This window comes from Tamandua tetradactyla, chromosome 25 (genome assembly GCF_023851605.1).
Source record: "Tamandua tetradactyla isolate mTamTet1 chromosome 25, mTamTet1.pri, whole genome shotgun sequence".
In the NCBI taxonomy this organism is placed as follows: Eukaryota; Metazoa; Chordata; class Mammalia; order Pilosa; family Myrmecophagidae; genus Tamandua; species Tamandua tetradactyla.
The window spans coordinates 46,299,299-46,324,984 of NC_135351.1; the positions used below are offsets into that span (position 1 = coordinate 46,299,299).

At 50.7% G+C, this 25,686-nt stretch overlaps 1 protein-coding gene across 3 annotated transcripts in view; it reads left to right on the forward strand.

The window, feature by feature from the left end:
* Positions 1-23,754: 23,754 nt before the first annotated feature.
* SASH1 (SAM and SH3 domain containing 1) overlaps positions 23,755-25,686 on the forward strand; it is a 151,130-nt gene continuing 149,198 nt past the window's right edge. For all 3 annotated transcript variants that reach the window (XM_077143425.1, XM_077143429.1, XM_077143426.1), the window contains exon 1: positions 23,755-23,843. In XM_077143425.1, the coding sequence (XP_076999540.1) occupies positions 23,832-23,843 (12 nt within the window). In that variant the 5' untranslated portion in view covers positions 23,755-23,831. The remainder of the gene's footprint in view (positions 23,844-25,686) is intronic.

A 25,686-nucleotide genomic window follows, 5' to 3' on the forward strand; every position in this document is an offset into this window, starting at 1 on the left:
GCATCGACATCCATGCCTATATGTACATCTACATCCATATCTATCTCTATGCTGATTTCCGTGTCTACATCTGTACATAGTAACTGACGATTGTAACTATTCTTCTTCTCCCACTTTGGCACCGGTAGGAAAGGAGATGAGAATGGGCTTGCTTCCAGGCAACTCTTTACCTTAAACTTGATTAAACCCAAGGACGTGGCTCCACCCAACAGCAGCTGAATGCACTTTCTCCTCAAGCACAACTGGAACATTCTCCAGGATGAACCATATGTGAGGTCATAAAGCAAACCTCGGTATACAAGGAATGAATTCTTACTCAGTATGAGTAAGAATTTCACTGTCTGACCACAGTGAAATGAAATTAGAAATTTTTAAAAAACAGAAGGAAACTCGGGAAATTCACAAATATGTGAAATTAAGCAGTTTACTCCTAAATAACCAATGACCACAGAATAAATCACAAGAAAGTTAGAAATAGCTTTGAGAGGAATGGCAAAATAAACACCACATATCAAAACTTACAGGATATGCTAAATCATGTATAGCTGTGAATGCCTATACTGAAAATTAAGTTCTCAAATCAATACTCTAATGCTCTACCTCAAGAGACTAGAAAAATAAGAGCAATATAAGCCTAAGAAAATCAGAAGGAAGGAAATTATAAAGACTAGAGTAGAAATAAATGAAACAGAACAGAAAAATAGAGAAAATGAAAATTGAAAGTTGTGTTTTTTTGAAAAGATCAACAAAATTGACAAACTTTCAGCTAGACTGATTAAGAAAAATAGAAGACCCAAATTATTAAAGTTATAAATGAAAGAGGGGACATCAATTCCAACCTCACAGAAATACAGAGGATCATAAAGGAAAACTATGAGCAAATATATTTTCTTCCCCGTCTGCAAATTAGACAATGCAAATGAAATGGACAGATTCTTAGAAAGTCATACTTTACTGACCTTAACTCAAGAAGAGATAGAAAACACGACTAAGCCTATAACAAGTAAAGAAATTGAATTTGCAATTTAAAAACTTCCCTCAAAGAAAAGTGCAGGCCCAGGGACTCCACCAGTGAATTCTACCAAACGCTTCATGAGGGAATTCCCAGTGCTTCACAAGCTGTTCCAAAGGACAAAAGAGCAGGGTCACTTCTCAGCTCATCCTCAGCTCACATGTGAGACCAGTATTAATTGGAAACAAAAGCAAGGTGCAGACATTACCAAAAAAGAAAACTTCAGACCAAAATCCCTTTTGAATATAGATGTAAAAATCCTCAACAAAATACTAGTCTATTGAATTCAGCAACATATAAAAAGTATTAAATGTCCTGATCAAGAGGGGTTTATCTCAGGAATGCAAGCTTAGTTTACCATGCAAAAATCAACTAATGCAATACATCATATTAGAAGAATAAAGGACAAAATCCATACAATCATCTCAAAAGATGCGGAAAAGCATTTGATAAAATTGTCATGGTCAGGTTCATGTGTCAACTTGACCAGATGGTGGTACCTGTTTGTATGGTTGGGCAAGTGCTGGCCTGTCTGTTGCAATGAGGACATTTCATAGAATTAAATCATAATCACATCACCTGCATCCATAGCTGATTCCATTTGTAATCAACCAAAGGGGAGTGTCTTCTGCAATGAGTGATGCTTAATCTAATCACTGGAAGCCTTTCAAGGAGAATTCAGAAGAGACAGGCTCTCTTCCTGCTTTGGCTGGTGAGCCTTTCCTGTGGAGTTCATCCAGACCCACCATCGGAGTCGTTGGCTTCACAGCCTGCCCTGCGGATTTTTGACTCTGCATTCCCACGGTTATATGAAACACTTTTATAAATTTCATATTTGTGAGTGTTTCCTGTTGATTCTGTTTCTCTAGAGAACCCTAACTAATACAAAAATCCAACACCATTTCATGATTAAAGAACACTCATCAAATGTGGAATAAAAGGTCTGCTGGTTTGAAACTATTGTGCACCCCAGAAAAGCCATGTTCTTTAATCCTGACTCAATATTATTGGATGGGCCCTTTTGGTTAAGTTGTTTCCATGGAGATGTGACCACAATTATAGACGGAGCCTTTTGATAAGGTGGTCTCTGTGGAGATGTGTCTCCACACGATTAAGGTGGGTCATTTACTAGAGTTCTTTAAGAGGGAACCATTTTTGAAAAAAGCTTCAAAGCTGACAGAGCTGACACAGCCAACCCCAGATCCAGACATTTGGCGATGGAGAAGGAAAATGCCCCTGGCGAAGCTGTTTGAAATGAGAGGACACAAGACCAGCAGAAGCAGGCAGATGCCTTCCCCGATCAGACTTTGTTCTGGATTGCTGGCTGCTGGAATGCAATATACCAGAAACGGAACGGCTTTTTAAAAGGGGAATTTAAGAAGTTCTAGTTTACAGTTCTAAGGCTGAGAAAATGTCCCAATTATACAAGTCTATAGAAACGTCCAATCTAAGGCATCCAAGAATATATACCTTGATTCAAGAAGGCCAATGAAGTCTAGGGTTTCTCTCTCAAGTGAGAAGGCCCATGGTGAACACAGTCAGGGTGTCTCTCTCATCTGAAAGGGCACATGGTGAACATGGCGGCATCTGCTAGCTTTCTCTCCTGGCTTCCTGTTTAATGAAGCCTCCTGGAAGGCATTTTCCTTCTTTATCTCCAAAGGTCACTGGCTAGTGGGCTCTCTTGTTTTCGTGGCTATGTCATTCTTCTCTGCTCCCTGAATCTATCATTCTCCAAGATGTCTCCTCTTTTATAGGACTCCAGTAAACCAATCAAGACCCACCCAGATGGGTGGAGACACGTCTCCCCTAATCCAGTTTAACAACCACTCTTGATTGAGTTACAACTCCAGGGAGATGATCTAATTACAGATTCAAACACACGGTATTGAATAGGAATTATTCTGCCTTTATGAAATGGGATTTTGATTAAAACATGGCTTTTCTAGGGCCCATACATCCTTTCAAACCAGCACAACATTCCTTGAATCAAGGTGTCTTTCCCTGGATGCCTTAGTATGGAGAGTTTTATGCCCTTAGAACTATAAACCTGTAACTTAATAAATCCCCTCTATAAAAGCCAATCCAATGCTGGTATATTGCATTTCTGGCAGCGTTAGCAAACCAAAAGAGAAGGGAACTTCCTCAATCTGAAAAAAGGCATCTACCAAAAACATTATGCTTAATTGTAAAAGACCAAATGCTTTTCCCACTAAATCAGGAAAAAGCAAGGATGTCTGCTTCTCCACTTCTATTTATCTATTGTACTAGAAGTTCTAACCAGAGAAATTAGGCAAGAAACAGGAATAAAAGATAGATTGGAAAGGAAGAAATAAAACTGTCTCTATTCATAGATGACGTTGTTGTCTGTGGAAAATGCTAAGGAAACCACTTAAAAACCACTCAAATAAATGAGCTCAGGAAGGCTGCAGGGCACAGGATCAATATCAAAATCAATTGTATTTTCCTAAAATAGTGATAAACATCCCAAAAATGAAATTAAGAAAACAGTCCCACTCATAATTACATAAAAATAATAAAATACTTAGCTATAAATTTAATAAAAGCAGTGCAAAACTTCACTGAATAATACAAAACATTGTCAAAAGAAATTAAAAATCTAATTAAGTGGAAAGGCACTCATATTCATGGATTGGGAGACTTGATTCTTTAAAATATTAATACTTCCAACATGATCCACAGATTCAACACAATCCCCATCAAAATCCGAGATGGGTTTTCTGCAGAAATCAACACGCTGATCTTAAAATTCATATGGAAATGCAAGCGATTCAAAAGAGCCAAAACAATCTTGAAAAGGAAAAACAAAGTTGGAGGACGCATGCTGCCTGACTTCAAAACTGCCCAAAGCTACAGTTATTAAGGCAGCGTGGAGCTGGCACAAGGACACGCTTTCAGGCCAGTGGGATAGAATCAAGAGAGAAGCCCATTCATCTGTGGTCAGCTGATTTTTGACAAAGATGCCAAGGCCGTTCAATGGGGAAAGAGCAGACTTTTCAGCCAGTGGTGCTGGGACAACCGGCTATCCACAGGCAGAAACCCTCACATTGTATATAAAAATTAGCTCAAAATGAATCAAAGATCTGAGCCATAAAACTATTAGAAGAAAACATAGCGGTAAATCTTCATGACCTGGAGTAAAGTCATGGCTTCTTAGATATGAAACTAAAAGCACAAGCAACAAAAGAAAATATAGATAAATTGGACTTCATTAAAATGAAAAACTTTTATAGTGCACACAGTACCATCAAGAAAGTTAAAAAGCAAATCATATCTCTGATTATGGACTTGTACACAGAATGTAATTTTAAAAAATACTCTCATAATTCAATCATTAAAAGATGAACAATTTTTAAAAATTTGCCAATTTTTAAAAATGGGCAAAGGATGTGAATAAGGATTTCTCCAAAGAAAATATATAAATTTCTAAGAAAACACATGAAATGATGACCAACACCATTCATCACTGGGAAAAACCAAAACCATAAGTTACAACCCCTAGGGTGACTAAATAAAAAAGACATATAGTAACAAGTATTGGCAAGGGTGTGCAGATGCTGAGCCTTTACACACTGCTGTGGGAGTACAAGATGGTGCAGCCACTTTGAAAACAGCTTAGCACTTCCTCAAAAAGTTAACCAGAGTTATCCTATTATTTGGCAATTTCACTCTTAGATATATACCCAATAGAAAAACATATTTCCACACAGAATCTTTGCACATAAATGTTCACAGCAGCATCATTAATACTATTCAATGGAACAGTATTATTCCATGGAGATGGCTCAGATGTCCACCAGCTGGCTAGCAGGCAGACTAAATGTGGGAGGTCCATGCAACGGAATAGTGTCGGTGGATAAAATATGCCACAACATGATGACCTTGGAAAACATGCCAGACACAGAAGGATGCTATTGTATGATTCTATGTATATGAAATGTTCAGAAGAGGCAAATCTGTAGGGACAGAAAGTAGGTGAGTGATTGGGGTGGGGACTGGCAGTGAGGGGCTGGGAGTGACCGCTACGGGTGGGGGCTGGGAGTGACCACTGTGGGTGCATGGCCACTCTGTGGGGTGATGGGAATGTGCTGGAATTGGAGTAGTGATGGGGACACAAGCTTTGAACATGCTAAAACACAGTGTACACTTGTACACTTTATATGGGTAAATTGCATTTTAGGTGAATTGTCTCAATAAAGCTGTTTAAAAGTCTGCATACGCCTCCTTCTCTGTGTCCACCTACTGTTCCTTGGCCACGGTCTCTCACAAATCTTTTCCAGCTTCCATTATTGCTCTCGGGACCAGCTCGGCCGTCGCACCCCGTTTCTGCTCCTTCCCCACTGACACTCTTTCCTTCCCGCGTGGACTCTCTGGGACGTGAGAGATGCGAGGGCGCAGGGCTCAGGTTGCTCCAACCCAGGGAAGGGAGGCGGGTGGAGGGGGCTGCCCGGAGCTCCCCCCTGCCGGCCCCGTGAAGGCCCTTCGTGTGCCCAGGACTCCTCCTGACCCCCGCTGCCCTCGGCGCGGGGGGGTGGGGGTGGGGGAAGGCCTGTCCTCCTTCCGGGCGCTTCGGCCCCTCTCGCTCTCGGCACATTGCCGCGCACGCCGCAGCAGGTGGCGGGTGGAGCCCAAGACAGTGCTCCCTCCTCTCCCGGGCAGACCCCACCCTCCCCAGCCCTGGCCCCAGCACCCACGGCCGCCGTCCCGGCCCACTGAGTGTCCTGCTCAGTGCCACGTGGACCCTGGCCTCTGCGGAGGGAGGGCGACCTGTTCTGCTGATGCCGTGGCCCCCTGAGGGACCCCAGGGCTTACTGAGTTCCGGAGGTCCCCCCACGTGTCCAGGCGGCAGGAACAGAAGGAAGAAATGCGCAAACGCAAGTGGTCGTGATGCACCCGGGAGGGGCCGGGCGGGTCTCCGGCCAGAGCCGTGGTCGGTTTCCGGACAGGACGGGGCGGGGAGGGCAGTGGCGTCATGGGCACCTGTCTCCGTCAAGGCACCCTCCGCCTACCTCGTCCTTGGTCCCCGTCTGCAGAAGACTTCCTGGGGTCTCGGAGCCAGCGGCGCCCATGCGTCAGGACACCTCGGGACGTGGCGGCCCCTCTGGGTCCTGTGCTCCAGGGTCTGGGGGGCGGTGCCACTCGCAAACCCGCCGAGACTCTGAGTCGCCCAGGAGGCCCCGAGACCTGCCTCGGCCACGGCGACAAGCCCAGAGCAGCCCCCAGTGCGCGCGGCGGGCGGGTGCCCCGAGACCCCCACAGCTGCCAGGGCCCCACTGCCTGCGGGCCTCCTGCCTCCCAGCCCGGCGCCTCGCGGCTGGGATGGGCCGGTTTGTCCTGAGCCTCCCCAGGATCCAGCTCGACCGGAACGGCAGGGCCTCTCCCCATGGCTGAGGCGGCTGCTTGCTCAACCGGGCTGTTCATGGACTTAAATTGGCTGCGTTTTATTTTGATGGAGAGAGAACCACTTGAGTAGTAGAACTTGGTTTAATTGGCACTTGGCTTAGAATTTGGTGACTTTTCCAGGAAGGTATCTGCAATCAATATATTTTATTTAGTTTTCCCAAAATAACCCAGTGGACTCTGAAAGTTCAAAGGGGAGAGGTGCCTTGGCCTGGAACCTTCTGTGGTAACATGAGGACCGGGATCGGGGCGGGCCCACTGTGCACCTGGGCAGAGCGCGGGCTGTGAGGTGCTGGGAGAGCCAGCCAGCCCCTCACGCCCCTCTCCGTCCTTTTCCCTGGGTTCCTGAGCCCTCTGGCCCTCCATATTTCTCTCTCTCTAGTGCTGCGTGAGATGCCGCTCCTGAGATAAGACCCTGGGCAGCAAATCTTCCATCTATTCTACCAGCTGTTTACAAAATCTTGGTCACTTTTAAAGGTCCTTTTTGCTTATCTTTCTTGCTGTCCAGTCTCTGACATCTGGGAAATGGAGCTGTTTTCCACGTCAGTGTGAGAGGCTCTTCCTCTAAGTGGCCTTTGGGGAAGGTTTGGGGTTGCAAAAGTGTGGGGTTGGGGCGAGGCTCAGAGTGGCCGTGGGCTGTCAGCCCGCCCGAGGTGGGTTCTCAGGCCTCATTGCCTGCCCAGTAGAAGTCTGAGCAGTGCCCTGCCCACTCTGAGGGGTCACCCAAAGGCCTTGGCTTGTAAATCCAGGGACTGAAGGTCATGGAGAAGGCACGCCCACATGGTTTGCTACTTAGCTCAGAGCTGAGACCTCAGTTCTTCTCAATACTTCCCGGGCAGACCGGACAGGTAAGTGATGGCTCTGGGGACAGCCAATTACATGCAGACTTGGAATGCAGCAGAGACAGGCTGCCGTAGTGCTAGTTTACGGTTCTAAGGCCAAGAAAATGTCCCAATTAAAGCAAGGTATAGAAGTGTCCAACCTAAGGCACCCAGAGAAAGATACATTGATTCAAGAAGGCTGATGACGTTCAGGGTTTCTCTCTCAACTGGAAAGGCACTGGCGAACATGGCGGCATCTGCTAGCTTCCTGTCCAGGCCTCTTGGTTCATGAAGCTCCCCAGGAGGTGTTTTCCTTCTTCATCTCCAAAGGTCACTGGCTGGTGGACTCTCTGCTTCTCATGGCTGTGCCGTGCTGTCATCCTTCTCTGCTCTCTCTGAATCTCCAAAGGTCACTGGCTGGTGGATTCTGTGCTTCTCTCGGCCTCATGGCTCGGCTCTGCTGTGGCTTTCTCGTCATTCTCAAAAGGCATTCTCTCCAAAACATGTTTCCTCTTTTATAGGATCCCAGTAAACTAACTAAGATCCAACTGGAACGGGTGGAGACAGTCTCCACCTAATCAAGTTTAATACCCACACTTGATTGAGTCAAATCTCCATGGAGACAATCTAATTAAAGTTTCCAACGTACAGTGCTGAATAGGGATTAGGAGAAATGGCTGCCTTTACAAATGGGATTAGGAGTAAAACATGGCTTTTCTAGGGTGCATAAATCCTTTCAAACCGGCACAACATCCAGTGGGATATTGCTGAAACTTAAAAAGGAATTAAGTTCTGAATATGTGACTACATGGATTTATCTTGAAGATAAATCACATGGAGTAAAATAAACCAGATTTTAAAAATCAGGTATTGTACGATTCCACTTACATGAAGATGGAATATGCAAATTCATTGAGTCAGAAAGTAGAGTACAAATTACCAGGGGCAGGGCAGGGACAGGGGCAGGGCAGGGACAGGGGCAGGGCAGGGGCAGTTACTGCCCCGTGGCACAGGGCTTCTGATTGGGAAGAGGGGATGCTCTGCTAAGGTGGCAAGGGCACCACAACATATGCAGTGACTAACCCACCGAGTGGTGTGCTTGGAAGTGGCTGAGATGGGAAAGTATAAGAGTGAACAAAAGTAAACCTAAACCCTTATCCTATACCATAAATGGAAATTGTCAAAATAGATCACAGACCCAAATACAAAGCCTGAAACTATAAAAATTTCTACAAAGAGAAAATGCATGTCTTTGTAAAGTCAATATATATTAGATAAAATAACAAAACATGACCCATAAAAGAAAATGGATAAACTGGACTTAATCAAGATTGAAAATTCGACTACTCCAAATAACACTAGAACGCGATGTGGGGGTTGTTCAGTGGGAGAATTCTCGCCTGCCATGTGGGAGACCGGGTTCAATTTCTGGCCCGTGCACTTCCCTCACCCCCTCCCCAAATACCAACAAGCAATAATGGAATAGTCACATGGGAAAAGCATACAAAAAAAGAAAGAAAAGGAAAAACTGGTAGCACAGAGGCTGAGGAAACACATACCTGACAGAGAACAGGCATCCAGAATATATAAAAAAACTCTCAGAAGTCCACAATAAGAAAACAAAGAATCCAACTTAAAACTGGTGTAAAGATTGAGCATAGACTTCATAAGGGAGACACGTGGGCAACACATAAAGCAGGAGGAGACACCTCGTCGGTGTTTAGGGAAGCTGCCATCCAGTGTGTCCCCAAGGATGGCAGGAGCTGGTCAGCCAAGGGGCCAGGTGGGGTGCAGGGGACTGGCAGGAGCCGGCACTGGAAGCTGCCCGGTGGCCGCTGGCCGGGTGCCCTTGTCACCAGGGCTTTACTGAGGGGCTCCCGCTCTCTCTTCTGCCCACCTGTATCTTCAGAGTCTTGCTGAAAAAATCTGTCTTTAGGTCAAATGCAGTTCCTCTTGGCTGCAGGTTTCCTATGTTCACTTGTGAACACAGGTGGAGGGTGCTTCAGGAATACCCTAAAGATTTTAGGGTTTCTGTTGCTTGTGGTGGATTGCAGCGTCCTGGGGGCATAGCTGCCATGGCACAGATCCTACTGCAAACTCCTCTGTGCATTTGTTCCTGGCAGGGCAGGGAGCCGAGGGCATGGCATCAGGTGGCCCTGTGTGCCCAGGGATAAGCAAACCTGCATGGAGACTCCCCCTCCACAGGTGGTCCCCACGCCAGCCTTCCCAGGGCAGGCGGGGTCGTTCCAACCGCTGTGGCTATGGGGCCTGGGAAGCTGCCCCGACACCCTCCTTCCTGTGGGCAGGTGAAGGAGGATGTCGCTGTCAGCCTGTGCACTGTGCTTTCCTGTCAGACCTTCACAAGCAACGTTGGTCAGCAACCTCGCGATTCTCAGAGGGCTGCGGGAAGGGCCGCGGGAGACTCCTGCATCGGGGTGGACGCACGCTCGGGGCCGCCCTGATATTCCCGCCTGACCGCAGAGGCCGCTGGGCCGCACAACCACTTCCTGGCACCCCGAGGTGCCGCCCGCTGGCCAGAGGGAAAGGCCCCCGCCACTTCAGGAAGGATTTTCCAACTGGATTGGGTTCTCGTTGGTCGTTCAGTTTTGTGGAAGACAAGAAATTCCAATTCTCAGCCGTATCCTGTTGGATCAGATTTGAAGACAAGTTTTGCGGTTCCAAGGAATCTACTGACCACAGGGCATTTGTCCTGAGCCTGACCCTAGGGGTACTTCTGAGGGCTTCTTGGTCATTGTCCTTTAATCAGTGGCATCTGCCGTCATTTTAGATACCAGGGCCTCAAACAAAGTTCCAGAAACAGACGCCCTTCCTAGCTCACCATTCTCTCGGGTCCACCCGAAGAACGTGCTCTGAACCTGCACGCAGGGCACCTGCACACAGGGGCACCTGCACGTGGGGACACATGCTCACGAGGGCACCCGCACGTGGGGACACCTGCTCACGGGGGCACCTGCACATGGGGACACCTGCACACATGGGGCACCTGCATGTAGGGGCACCTGCACGCGGGACACCTGCACACAGGGGCACCTGCACGTGGGGACACATGCTCACGAGGGTACCTGCACGCGGGGACACCTGCTTGCGGGGACACCTGCACATGGGGCACCTGCACACAGGGGCACCTGCACGTGGGGCACCTGCACACGGGGACACCTGCACACGCGGGACACCTGCACACGGGACACCTGCTCACGGGGGCACCTACATGTAGGGGCACCTGCACGCGGGACACCTGCACACGGGGACACCTGCTCGTTGGGGCACCTGCACATGGGACACCTGCACGCGGGACACCTGCACACGGGGGCACCTGCTCATGGGGGCAGCTGCACACACAGGGCACCTGCACGCGGGACACCTGCACGTGGGGACACCTGCGTGCGGGGCACCTGCACACAGGGGCACCTGCTCGCGGAAGTGGGCATCGCACGAGGGGGCAGTGGTTTTTCTCTCCTGAACTGCCTGTTAAGGGACAACAGCATAACCACATTTTTAAAGAAGGAGTCACTGGTCTGAAGACACTGCTGGGATGCGTGGGCTCCTCCTTACCAGTGGTAGTAGATGGAACTGAAATTAAGACTTTAATAACCACCTGGATCATGTCTTGGGCTCGCCTCTGTGCCGGGTAAACATTGTAGCAGCTTACAGTAGCTGCGACCAGTTCCTGATCTCTACCAGTGCCACCCGTCCAGGCGAGCTCTCCCATCCCAGCTCACGGACATTCCCGGCTCCACCTCGCCCTGAGTCACAGTGAGACCCAGAGCGGAGCCGGCCTGACCTGTGGTGCCCAGGCCCATGGCCTCGATCCCTGGATGACCATGAATGGACAGTCATTTCTTTCTGATGCGAGTATTCCCACTCACTGATCAGTTTTCTCTAAACTGTGACCTTCGGCACACCCACGCCCAGAGCCCAGCGGATCGAACGCAGTCCCAGCGGGTGTTTCTTCTGCCAACTAGATGGAAAACCCCCAATATTTCTCCTAATGACTTACTTAAATGTGCTGTCACCGCAGCAGCTCGCCTCGCCTCCCAGTCCAGCCCCATCCGCTTCCCGCAGCCCCCTCATGATGCCCCGGATGCAGGAGCCCGGCCCCTGTGGGCACCACGCCCTGAGCCGCATTCGGTCCAGGCAGGACCTGAGGACACAGCACAGAGGAGGGCCAAGGAACCCAGCGGGGACCTGTGGCCTCCGGGGCACCCTCCAGGAGCTGGGCAGTGCCCGACCTCAGCCCAGAGCCCCGAGGAAGCCCCAGGCCGCCGCCCCTTCCTGCTCTCGGAGGAGCCTGAACCGTGGTGCCACACGGGGAGAGGGCACTTCCCGAGGCTGCGTCCACAGGACCCGAGGCTGAGAACCCGGTCGGTGCCACCGCGTGTTCGACCCGGCCTGCAGCACAGAGCAGCTGGGCCCAGCGTCCAGCACGGAGGAACCAGTTGAGCTGCTGGTGAACCGGCAGAGGCTGCACACTGCTGGATGCGGGCAGTGGCCCCGGCCTCTTTGCAGACCTGGGCACGTGCACGCAGGGGCTCAAGTGTCATCCAGCAAAGAGCCCTTCTCAGTCCGTGCCGTCACACTCATAAGACCTGACGGATCGGGTAGTGAAACGCTCGCGTGGACCGAAACGGTGGTGCCTGATGTCATTAGGAAGGAGGGTTGAGGAGCTGCCAGGAGGCCTGTTGTGACTCCAGGGAGCTCCTGCTTGTCCTTATTGGGTGCTGGACCCAGTCAGGTGTCCGGGTGACCAGCTGGCCACAGCACCTCCCTTTAGCAATGCACCGTCCTAAGGAGCGTACAAGATGATGCTTCTGAGACTCTGCCTTGAAAAACGCGTCTCTACCTCTTGTATTTAGGCACTCACCAGGCCCCCAGCAACTTCCCCGGGGCAGCAGGCCCCAGGCTTGCCTGCTCCTCCCGTACACTCGCCCGGTGCCTCTGGGTCCGGCTGGCTGTGGACACGGCTGTGCCGAGCCTCGGACCTGAGGGGTGGAAAAGCAGGAGCATGTTTCGTGGTGAGGAGGGGAGCATCACCAAGTGCACCACCGTAGGACACTGTGCGCCCGAAGCCCTCACTCACTGTGAGTTCACACCAGTTCTGACCATGCTGATCGAACAGCACACCTTGAGCTCTCTGAATTCCTCAGAGTTAAGTGTATCATACAGAGAATATTCCCCATGCGGTTACATGTTCTCAATATCAACTCTTTAATCAATGTATATTATTTCTTCAAGACACCATGCCGTCGTCATCTGACCCTTACTCTGCTGTAGAACATTAAGATTCTGTCCAAGTTTTCAATATTATAAAAAAATGCAATTTAAAGCACTTGCGCACAGCTTCCAGTTTCTTTCCAATAGTTTGCTCATCTTTGTGTCACAGGATATGGCCATATTGATGGCTTTTGTTGCATCTGGTCACATTTCTGAATCTTGTAGCAATTTACAGGACAGTTTTCCTTACTCCAGTCAAGTCCACAGGCATCTGTGGGTGGAGAAGCAGGGCTGGGTACCCTCGTCCACTCAGCGTGTGTGCCTGGCCTGCCCCAGCACACGTCCTTCTCCTGTGCCCACATTTTTTTTTGGTATGGCCAGGCACCAGGAATAGAACAGGTCTCCGGCATGGCAGGCGAGAATTCTGCCACTAAGCCACCGTGGCCACCCTCCTGTACCCGTTTTAGCACCGTTGGCACGAGGACTCTGTGGAAACCTTCATCTGCTGAAGACGGTCTGTGTGTGAGCAAAGAGAAGCTGATTCGACTCTGGTTCTCAGAAGGCTCGACCCTGGGGCATCTGGTTGCATCATTGGGTAGGAGAAGTATTTGCCCAGGAAAGGAGGGACCTACTTGGTCTCTCTCAAACAGAAGCTCCACAATAATTTCCGAAATGTGAATTAGTATTCTCTTCATCCCCACCGTCATCTCTGGGACCTATTCAGCAGTAGTCTCTGAAATCTTCAATCTCTCCTTCTCTACTCCCGCTCTCCCTAACTTGTAACTTAGTTGCAAATCTTTACCTCCTTAAAAATATCCTTCCCACAGGTGCCCAGCGGTTCTCCTGCCCCACCTGCCCTGCGGTTCTGCTCTTCCTCCCTGGCCATGCAGCCGCCGCAGTGGGGGGCACAGACATGCCTGGCCAGCCCGTGCTCCCTTCTCGCCCCCCTGCACCTGCACCCCTTCCTGGCCCACCCCGCGCTCTGCTGCGCCACTGCCCACCTCGCTCTCTGGGTGTCCAAGTTCTGCCTTTCAGTTTCCCACAAACGCCGATGGGTTTCAGGCCCGTCAGACCCCCCTGCCCCTGCCTCAGCTGCTCTCGCGAGGGGCTGGCGGGGGCACCCCTGGTTTGCGAGGCTCGCATCTGACGTGCCATCTCCATAGGTGATTTCATCGTCAAACAATTTCCTAATGTCTCAGTTCTGTGCCCTCCGGAACTTGCAGTTCTGCACCAAACCCGCAACTCAGGAAGCACCACGATGAGGCCTGCTGGGCGTCACGGAGACGTGGGAGGGCGCATGCCGCTGCTCTGGGAAAGGCCAGGGAAGCTTCCGGAATGACACTTTCAAGCCCAGGCAGGGGAAACCACGTGCGTGAAGGCCAGACTGCAGGAGTGAAGTCTCCAGCTCGGAAATGAGTAAGTTCCCTGCAGCTGTGGCAAAGGCCGCGGGGACAGGTCAGGGAGTGGAATGACCGCAGAAAATCCCGAGGCTTTGGTGGTCCCGACGCGCCTCTGGGCCCAGCTGCCCTCCTGAGTCCTGGATCCTCCTGTGAGCCGCCCACGCGGCCATTCCGTGAGCACTGAGCACCCTCTGGTCAGTGGTCCCTCCCCACCCACCTCCCTGCTGAGTTCACATTTCCCTCTCCTCCCCCCACCTCGCCGGCCTCAGTTCACGCCTGTCCTCCTCGGGCCCCTTAGTGTAGACGAAGTAATCCACTGTGGTTTGCTTTTTGTAAAGTGATTTGGTAAGAAGCATGAATCACTCACAATTATTGGGCAGACCGAGGAAGTAGACCTGGGGCTGAAATTTTTAGGAACACTGCCCTGGTTTGCCTGAGTCTGAGGCATTTCTCTGTACGTGGGATTTTCGGGGCTAAAATTGTGACAGCCCTGGACAAAGCGGCCAGCTGTTCCCTCGCTGCCAATTGCAACCAGACTGGACCAGCAAGAGTTAACCACTGATGTCTCTGCCACCTCCAGGCAGCCCGGCACTCAGAATGGGCCCTGGGTGAGCCAAAGTGTGGGGCGTCGTCCTGAAACCTTTGCCTGCGGAAGTCACAAGACTCGCAGCTGCTGTCCCAGGACTGACTCGCCCTGCCAGGCTGGTCACAGACGGAAGCTACAATGTGACCCTTTAACTGCCCCTGCTCAAAGCCTTCAGAGGCGCCTCCTCACCTTCCTCTTACCCCACACTGCGTCTCTGCTCTTCTTTCCGGGTCGGGCTGGGAAAGGGGTGGCGTGACAGCTGGCCTGGCCTGGGGCACAGGCTGCTGCCCCACCTCCACCTCTCTGCAGCTTCCCCGACTTTCTCTGTACCCTGGGTGCATTTCCTGCACTTCCTTGGCTGGTGGGTGGGTTGCGTGGCCTTTCATTCCCGGAAGGTCAGCGTCTCAGCAGGCTGACCTTTCTCCCCTCCGAGCAGCCGTCATTTACTTTCCTGTCCCCTGGTCGCACGCCCAGAGAAGCAGGTCTGTCCCTTGCTGGCGCTAACACGTGGGTCCCCTGAAGAGCTGTGGCATGGGGCGATGGGTGAACAAATGACAGATGCTGTAAAATCTTCAGTTTGAGTCAGCAGAAGAAAAACTAGTCACACTGATGGAATATTTTCAGAGTAAAAAATGTAGTATAAATGGATTGGCTCATTTAGAAGAAATAGGTAAGAATTTGTGGCACTTTCACCCAGCTTCAAAAATGTCTTATGCCAAACAGCCTCCCATTTCCCCTCTTGAGTTTTATCCGGTCCTCTTCCTCCACCCACCTCATAGTATGGAATAAATCTCAGATCTGTGCCAATACCTAAAAAAAAAAAGTAAGTCCTGCTCAGCCTGTGACGAATCACCATGAACCTGATTACTCTAGATTAAAATAGATTTCTGTATGAGCTTACCAGTGATGATCGGTTTGTTCCTTTGCTATAATTTAAGAAAGCCTTTTAATTTTGCCTTTTGGTAGCTATTACAGAAAGAAATAAAACTTGCTTCAAAAGCATTTTACTGTTTATTTCAATCACTGAAGAGTAGTTCATTTTTGGAACCCCCTGTCCATGTTACTGTTGAAGAATTTCTCAGTGAATGAAGATTGTGTTTCATCTTTCTCTTCCTCTCATGTGTGTTCCATTTAGATCTGGAAATTGACATTTCAACCCGGGAGCCTTAGGCCAGATGTTAGTCCACTGGCTGAAAGATGGATTTCCTGCCCTGGTAGGTGACCTCTGAATGCCAAATAGGCTTTTTCTTAATGGGCAGACTGTCCACATGACCTCATTTCTAGAACAAGGGTGCTTTGTGAGTGTCCTTTTGCTGCTGAAACCAACATCATCTGATTTTTGAGAACATTTATTAGATAAAGGGTAGCTAGAAGCTCATTTTATTTCTAAGCCATAGGGGGAAAACTGTGCCTAGACAATCCACTTCTTTTCTTTTAAAAATATTTGTGTCTGTTGAGGGGAAATGGTGCAGGAATTTGGTGCCAGCTTCCCTCGGGTTTGCAGTCAGGAGAAGCCAGAGGGACGGCGGCTTGTGCCCCCCAGGGCATGGATCACTGGGCGCCCACGGCCCCCTACCCCCTAGCCTGCCCCAGATCCTCTGTCCCCACGAGAGGACCTGCATTGAGAGGCCCTGGTAGGGTGTCAGTCGGATAAGGGGGCTCAGAGAAGCCGAGAGAACGGAGCCTCTGTGTCAGCCCAGGGAAAGGGCTGAAGCCGGGGGCGGGGAGGCTGGGCCTAACCTCAGGGCAGAGGCCTGCAATCACAGAAGCTTACAGCTGGTAGGAGATCTGAGAATTTTCATCCCTTTGTCCTTTTTTTCTTCTTTTTTTAAGGAACGGGAACAAGGTCTCTGTAATAACCAACAATGGGTTTTTACTTCTGTGAAAGTCTGATCCAAGTGTTGGCTTCCCAGGGAGCAGAGAGGCCGAGAAGGCTGGGCCCAGGTGGCCCCAGTGAGTTCACGGGACTCACACGTCACTTTCGGAAGGTGCAGGGGAGAGGCTATCACACTGCACTGTGCTTTAAGAAGTCAACACATTTTTCTCAGAATACTACACTCGGTTCACTGCCTTTTGTTTTCGGCTCATATGCAAGTGTCATTGTTATCAAAAATTGCTGTTCATCCCAAGTCTCCTGGATAGCACTCCAGCGCTGGGCAGGCTTCTGGGTTTCTGAGGGTTAATTGTGCAGGAGACTCTTTTATCCTATGTACGTAACATTACCTCATCCCAAAGAGCAGAGCACCAGTTTTAACTGAGGCTTTCAAATCTGACGAGAACAAATGATCGTGCGCAGGATGTGTGAGAGGGCACCATCACAGCCGGGCAGGCAGGCTGGGGGGACGCTGTGTGTTTAACCCTTTCCTGCATGATTCAGAGGTGGTCAGCATTCCCTCTGGACTCGGAGCAACACATTTCCTTTCCTTCCTACTCTCTCCTCAGCCAACACATAACTGGCAGGGGATGACCCCAAGCTACGTTTCCCCCCGAATCTCCCCCCACTGCTGAGGGCCTGCCTCTCAGCCTCACGCCTGCTGGGTACGGTGCGTGCTGACCCCACTGCTGACCCCACATGCTGACCCTGTGTGCTGACCCCACATGCTGACCCTGTGTGCTGACCCCACTGCTGACCCCACATGCTGACCCTGTGTGTTGACCCCACTGCTGACCCCACATGCTGACCCTGTGTGCAGACCCCACTGCTCACCCCACATGCTGACCCTGTGTGTTGACCCCACTGCTGACCCCACATGCTGACCCTGTGTGTTGACCCCTCTGCTGACCCCACATGTTGACCCTGTGTGCTGACCCCACTGCTGACCCCACATGCTGACCCTGTGTGTTGACCCCACTGCTGACCCCACATGCTGACCCTGCGTGCTGACCCCACATGCTGACCCTGTGTGCAGACCCCACTGCTGACCCCACATGCTGACCCTGTGTGCAGACCCCACATGCTGACCCTGCGTGTTGACCCCACTGCTGACCCCACATGCTGACCCTGCGTGTTGACCCCACTGCTGACCCCACATGCTGACACTGCGTGCTGACCCCACTGCTGACCCCACATGCTGACCCTGTGTGCTGAACCCACATGCTGACCCTGTGTGCAGACCCCACTGCTGACCCCACATGCTGACCCTGTGTGCAGACCCCACTGCTGACCCCACATGCTGACCCTGTGTGTTGACCCCACTGCTGACCCCACATGCTGACCCTGTGTGCTGAACCCACTGCTGACCCCACATGCTGACCCTGTGTGCAGACCCCACTGCTGACCCCACATGCTGACCCTGTGTTGACCCCACTGCTGACCCCACATGCTGACCCTGTGTGCAGACCCCACTGCTGACCCCACATGCTGACCCTGTGTGCAGACCCCACTGCTGACCCCACATGCTGACCCTGTGTGCTGACCCCACTGCTGACCCCACATGCTGACCCTGTGTGTTGACCCCACTGCTGACCCCACACGCTGACCCTGTGTGTTGACCCCACTGCTGACCCCACATGCTGACCCTGTGTGCAGACCCCACGAGCTGATCTTGCATGCTGACCTGCTGACCTCACGTGCTGACTGCATGTCCTGGTCCTCGGGGTTCAGCTCACCAGGCTCTGAATGCACACTGCAGAGCAGCTTGGCCTCACCATTGCACAACCCAAGTGGCACTTACCTGGCCCTGCTGCACCAAATGAGCAATCGGCTGGTCCCTCACGTCTCATGGAACAAATCTCCAACAGGCCCTTGGTGTTCCCCCACCACCAGGGACACGGGTCTCAGGGAGCGGCTCTGACTGTGTCCTCACCAGCCCTTCGCCACTGTTCCTCGGGGCTGGTCGTGGGGCTGCTCTGGGCAACACTTCAGTGGAAAGCTGTGTTTGGGATTGTGACAGGCAGGTGGTTCCCGTGGGGGTGGGGAGGTCTGCCAACTGCAGGCAAAATCAAAGGAGCATTTCAGCAGCAGGCCGGGATCAAAATAAATCGGACTATTTACAATTTTTCAGATTTAATCTAGCTAAGGCAGAAAATGTGTTGTTGTCTTTTAACAATGGCAAGCCTTTAGTGAAGCCGTGTTCTGAAAACGTGCTATTCCTCTTGGTAATGCATCTTAATTCCAATAGCTAATTGCCCTTTGCAGCCAAATAGCTGTGTGTCTGATGCTGGAGTCTCCATTCACTGGTCTCGTCACAACTGCTCCTACCAACCCACTTTTACAAGCAATCTACTGCATAACTTGTCAATATACTATCTCTAAAAACCTTATGTTTTCCCCACCTTATGTTCCAGTTCTAACTCTGACAAGCCCCCATTCCTCCAGAGCAGGGCGGCTCAGGCAGACGTTGACCCCGCATGCTGATCCCATGAGCTGACCACAAGTCCTGGTCATGTGGGGCTGGCCCCAGGGGTCGCCAGGCACTGCAGTGGGCAGGGTTTCTGCAGTGGATGGTGGCTCTGCTGTGGATGGTGGCTCTGCAATGGGCTGCAGCTCTGCAGTGGGTGTTGGCTCTGCAGTGGATGGTGGTTCTGCAGTGGGCAGTGGATCTGCAGTGGGCGGTGGCTCTGCAGTGGGCAGTGGTGCTGCAGTAGGAGGTGGCTGGGAAGTGGATGGTGGTGCTGTAGTGGACAGTGGCTCTGCAGTGAGCACTGGTGCTGCAGTGGGCAGTGGCTCTGCAGTGGATGGCGGCTCAGCAGTGGACAGTGGTACTGCAGTGGGCAGTGGTACTGCAGTGACTCTGCTGTGGATGGTGGCTCTGCAGTGGCCGGTGGCTCTGCAGTGGGCAGTGGTGCTGCAGTGGGCGGTGGTGTCCCTGGGGACAGGAAAGGAGGCAACTTTGCCTGTATTGGGGAAGGTGCACCATGGGTTACATGGTGGTAGGTTGGGGGAGGGCGAGGACCAGGGAAGTGTCTGGGGCTGGGGGCCTGAGTGAATGGGTGCAGCGATGAGGAGTGGGCTTTCAGGAATTTGTGGCTGCTGTGATCTCCTTGCAGCTGCAGGAGATAACTGCCTCCCTCCCCCTGCACCTGTCAGCAACCACACCCCAGGGCTAGAGGATGCCTTGGTGTGATTCCAGGGTGGAGGTGGGAATGAGGAAATCCCTGCTTACGGGCATTACCCAGGGACAGGAAGAAAGGGATCCTAAGCTGCCCGACCCCCACAGACAACCTCACAACCATATTAACTGGGTGATATTATTCCATTTTACAGATGGGATAACTGAGGGGAAATCACGTGCCTGATGTCGTAGAGCTTTGAGTCAGATTCAAATCCAGTTCATTATAGAGACCACCATTTGTGCTTTCACGAGCAGAACTTTCACTGCCGAGCAGTGGACAGGCTGGCCTGCTCTCCTGTCAGAACGACCCCTTCACAGGCTACAACGTCTGTGTATGTGCGTAAGCATGCACACATTTGCACACACATGTGCGCACACAGTTTGTTCCCACCCAGTTCTTGCAGGCCATGGGTCAGGGCAGCCTGAAGACTAAAGGCCACGCCAGGCAGGAGTTCGGCGTGGATTGCATTGAGCTGCGTGAAGGGGAGAGACCTTCCCCGGCGGCAGGCTGTGGAAAATGAAGGTAACCGCCTGCACAGGCTGCGGGAGGGCCGGAGTGCAGCTTTAGGGCCCCAGGACAAAGCCTTCCATGGGGTATGAGTTCCAATAGGGCTGCCAACTGCTCGGCATTTCTGAGTTTTCACTCTTTCTACATTATACCAACGTTATGAGAACACCTATCAGGCCCCCAGGACTGAGGGGCACGGAAGGAGGAGGAAGAGGAGAGCTTGGTCAGGTGGGGAGGACACAGCTCCTCGGGCTCCTGGGGCACAGAGCAGGTTCTCCTGGGCTCGCCTCGCTGGGTAGCTGTGGCCGCCGGGCCTGGCCGCTCCTCACCCACGCGGGAGAGTGGACACCCATCCCCTCCAGAGCCCGACCCGGACTGCAGCTCGAGCCTCACAAGCCCTTTGGAAATGGCAGCCCATAAAGGATGGGAAAGTGTTTAAAAGAGCCCAGAAGGCATTTTGGAAAGATTCCCATTGACTACAGGAGAGAAGCCTCAATCTTGGGAGCAGACTCACTTTGATCTGAAGCATCAAGGGTTGATGGTTAATAGAAGTTCCACTCAAGCTTAAAAACGGCAAACAAATTTACTCATGTTCCAGAAATAGAAAGTAACTTTAGATGATTCATGGAACTAAATTTCACAACTATAGAGACAGTAAAATCATATGCACCAAAGTGAAAGGATGCAAGCGGGTATTCTGTGCAAGTGGTAACCAAACGAAAACACAACTGGCTGCAGTAATATTACATGAAATAGATTTTAAACATTATGCTATAATAAGAGATAATATTTTCGTATATTAGTTGTAAAAACATTTGTATCTTAATATTTTCTTGAAATAAAAAAATTGAAAACATTCAGTAACATAGGTTGATAATATAGCAAAATTGTTTTAAATAACTTTCTACTTTGAGAATTGTATACAGTTTTGATTGCTAATCAAATGGTAATTAAGTTAAGGTTTAATATTTAGAATTCAAGAAATTCTGATATCTGTATCTCTATATTTTTTCCTGGTTTGCCTCAATTTTAAATTGGTTTATGAAACTTACAGTATAAACACAGCCTCTGCAACAATTGTAATTTTTTAAATATGTCTATGGATAAGCTAAGATATCCATTTTTGATGGTTAATTGTGAAAATATTTGTATCATTATATTTTCCTGAAATCAAACACTTGAAATTGTTCAGTAACATAGGTCCTTGTTCTAGCAAGGCTGATACATGTAATAGTCTCTACTTGATATTTTGAGAACCTTCACAGTTTGGAAAGTTAATCAAATGGTATTCAAGTTAGCGTTTAATATTTAGAATTTAAGAAACTCTAATATCTGTATCTATAGATACAGAATAAGATGCTAGAGCCAAGATTTGCTTTTACATAATAATTTTGAATGTTGATGGACTAAACTCACTAATTAAAAGACTGACAGAGAACGGATTAAATAATATGATCATCCTATACTGCTCACAAGAGATTTATCTTAGACCCAAGGACCGAAACAGATTAAAAGTCAGAGATGGAAATAGGTGTTTCATGTAGGCTGGAACTAAAAGAAAGCACAAGTAGCTACAGTAATGTTAGATAAGGCAGATTTTAAATCTTACGAGATAACATTTTCCTGTTACTTTTAAAAACATTTGATTCTTTATATTTTCTTGAAATCAAAAAACTTGAAAATGTGCAGTAACACATTACTATTGCAAAGTTGATATTTCTAATAACTTTCTACTTGATATTTTGAGAATGTACATAGTTATGAAAGCTAATCAAATGGCATTTAAGTTAGTGTTTAATATTTAGAATTTAAGAAATGCTGATATCTGTATCTGTAGACTTTTTCCTTTTTCCTTAATTTTAAATTGGCTTATGTAACATACTATATACACACAGGCTTTCCATATTATGTTTTGTTTGGAATGCAAAAAAATAGTGTACAATAAAGAGGAAAAAATCATAGGCATCAATATTTCCAAAAATACATAATTTATCTCATTTTCTTATATATTTATTGGGCAGCATCAAGAAAAAGCTTAACTACTTAGGGCAGATTGATTTTCCATGAGGGCCAACATTATAAGACTTAATTATATTTATGTGTCTGTATGCGTTGTTGCTAAATACTGGCCTCTTTCTAGACCCCAAAACATAATGTCACCCTAATGGGTGGGTGGCCATTTGTGTCGTCTTGCCTCATCTTGGGTGGGGAGTTTGCAACAGGAAAGTTTAAATGCTTTGCCCCAGGTCATCTGATCATGAGTCAAGACCTAAAGTTTCGGTCACTGACCAAAAGTTGCTCCTCAGTGGAAGCAGCGTAGTTCTCTGTATTTTCTTGAATTTAAAAATATACCAATGACTAAGAAATTGAACTTCTTAAATTCAACAGTAAAATCCACCCTAGGAGGACACTGTACCTTTCCCCATCAATTATTTATTTCAGTGTCATTATAGATGTGACAATCACAGCAATCCACACTCCTTGAGCTGAATTTGGATTTGCAGTGCTGGCGCCTGAGGAGACTCGGCTGGATCCAACCGACCTGGTTTCTGCACTTGAACCCTCGCAGCCATCCAAGGAAGACCCCTTCATTCTTTCTTTCCCTTTCAAAAACATCATCGTCAGGGATAATGCTTACACTTCTAGTTACTTTTGAAAAGACCATTTTAAGTTGGAACCTTCCCTGAGCGCTAGCCCACCTAAGTTTACAGGGATGCGTCGTCTTGGTAACTGCTGGGAATCCCAAGGACATCCTCTTACCCTCCTCCTTTTACGTGGGCCCAAAGGAAACCCAGCAGCAGGCCTCTCAGCCAAGCAAGGGCTGTCTCCCCCAGCCCCGCGGGGCTGCTCGCCTGTGCACCTCACCTGGCACCTCACCTGAGCTCCTCACCTGGCACCCAGCACTGCTCAGCCCTTTCCCGTGGGGGGCGGATTCCTTGCGGTTCCCCAGCAGTTTACAAAGAGATCAATCACAAAACCAAAAGTTCCGTTTATGTCACGGCTCAGGGAATATCCTCTGGGTGATTTCTAAGGAAAGAATCGCAAAAGGAGAGGCGCCTCTACAGGGCTATTTCCCTACTAGAGAAGAGACCCCTCGCGGGCTTTGCCTGGGGCGCGCCCGGGCGCGAGGGTGTGCTGGTGTCGGGCTACAGTGCCGGGTTTTCCCCGCATCCCCTCTGGAGGCCCCACTGAAGAGCGGCCGCGAACGCCCGGGCGCAGCCCGGACTGGCCGCCCACCCAGAAGCCGGCGCCGCCTTTCCCGAGGGGAGGCGCGGGGGTGGCGGCGACACTCGGCCCGGGCGCCGCCTCGCCAGAAGCGCCTCGAAGATAGACTTGCCCGAGTTTCTGGGCCCCGCGACGCTCGGGGTGCAGGCCGAGCCCGGGCAGGAGTGCGCCCGCCGGCCGAACGCCTTTTGAGGCCGCGCGCTACCCCGCGGCGCCCGGCGGGCTCCGGGAGTGGAGATCCGCCCCCGCCCCGCCCCCGCCCGCCCCCGTCCGCCCCCGTCGCTGCAGGAAACGCCTCCCCGGCGGCGCTCCAGCTCCGGGCGGATCGCGCTCCCCGCGCGCCCTGGGCCGCCCTCGCCTCCCGCTGCCCCGGGCGCGAGTCTCTCCGCAGCGTGCGCCCCGCGGTCCCCCGAGTCGGGCCGGGACGCGTGCGGGAGCCGGTGCGCGGGACCCCGGGCGGGCGCGCCATGGAAGACGCGGGCGCGGCGGGCGCGGAGGCCGAGGCCGAGGCCGAGGCAGAGGCCGTGCCGGGCCCCGGGACGACCGAGGCGTTCTCCCGACTCTGGGCCGACGTGATGGGCATCCTGGTGAGTGGCGGGGGGCGGCGCGGGTCCCCGGGCGGTCCCTCGGGACGGCGAGCGCGCCTCGGCTCCCGGCCAGCAGCCGCCCTCGGAGCGGTCGGCACCGAGGCTCGGGATTCCCGCTCGTGAGGAGCGGAGCGCCAGCCCCAGAGCCCATCAGGGCCTGTGTCGAGCAACCCGGAATGGCGTTCAGCAGTTTGGTCCGGGACACCTGCTGGGAAGTCGGTGCGGACGAGATGCCTTCCCCGCGCGCGTGTAAACCAAGGGCAACTGGGGCCGCGCGTCCACCGCGGGGGGTGGGAAGAGGCCGAGGGTACCGCTGCGTGTCTCTTCTCCATCGCTCTGTGACTTGAGAGGAAAACAGCCATTTCCTTAATCAGAACCGCCCAAAAGTTGACTTACTGTTTTTGTTCGCAGTTTTTCAACACTTAGAATCGTAGGATATTTGTTCTGTGTTTCGGGCTAAAACAATGGGACTTGTTTTGCTAAATCTGTACTGTCGTGTGTTTTGAAATGCCCAGAGTAGCTAAACCGCCCGTGGATTTGGAATGTTTTCTGAAACAGTTCTTCAATGCAGAATGCCACCGCTAACCTCGGGTTTGGCAGCTGGATGGAGCTGTAGGGAAGCAGGCAGGTACTGGTCTGCCTCTGCAAAGCCGGTTTCCGTTTAAAGATTGGGTCGATCGTGGTAGGAAGTCTAGGTTTGCTTTGAGGTCTTTTATTTTTCTAAAGGGAGGAGGCAGGGTCTGTGGGTAGAAACTCCTCTTTGGGCCTGAGACGCAGGATACAAGTTTCAGCCTACTAACTAGGCTTTGGAGCTTTGCACTGAGTTTGCTGGACCCCATCCCGCAGTGTGAGCGCTAGAAAAATGGGGCAACGCACTTGCTTCTTGGTTCTACCGAGATTTAGCTAAGTTGGACTGTACAGTGCTCAGCGTTGTGCCTGGCTCCATTTCTTCCTCCTCTCAGCCCTGCAGTTGCCCCTAGTAAAAGTCCCAGTGGGTGCTACTTCCATCAACTCTTTTCACTGCTCAGAGCACCAGAAGGCTGGCCCCAGGGTCCCTCTGCTCTTCTTTCTCTGGTATTTTTAAAATGTATGTATTTTGGGGATCTAACAGCTCCTCCTTTTGCACTTTCTGAATGTTAAGGGTGAATGTAGTCCTTTACCGAATTCTATAAAAAGCCCTGTATGTTTCGAAGTTATGGTGATAGATTTTTTTTTAAGTTGTTCAAGCAAGCAGCATATCTTGTCAATTCTTGTTAGATCCCACTTTGTAAATCCCCGGTCTCTGAGAAGGTGGGTTGATAACATCACATTGCACCCCTCAGAGGGTGTGGGCACGGTGTGGGGGCTGGACATATGGACTCAGGGTTGTTTTGGGGTTTAGCAGGTGTTGCTTTCTGAGGATTTGCTTTCCTTTCCTGTTCCGTCAGTTGTAGCAGAGTATTCTTTGGCTGACTTAGAAGATGGGGTGTGGCTGGAGAAGCTCAGACCTGTTATTCAAAGGGCAGATGTAGGAGAAGATAAATTATGTACTTACAGCTCATCATGAGGCTGGGAAGAATGCAAAGCTTGTCCCAAACAGGTTATGCTCACTTGGGGTTCCTATCCTTTATACAGCATTATTTTCCTCTAGGGTAAACACGATGTCAGGCTTGTTCATTGGTGAACCCTGGACGGAGGAGATTTGCTTACCCTTCCCTTGAGCATGCCTGTGGGGAGACCCCAGGATAGAAGGGAGGGTCTTCAGTCTCCTGCTAGGAACTGTCAACCAAGAGTTCAGAGGAAAATGCATCTTTGGAGGAATGTATCAAGACACAAAGCTGACAGTTGACCTCCCCTGTTCTAA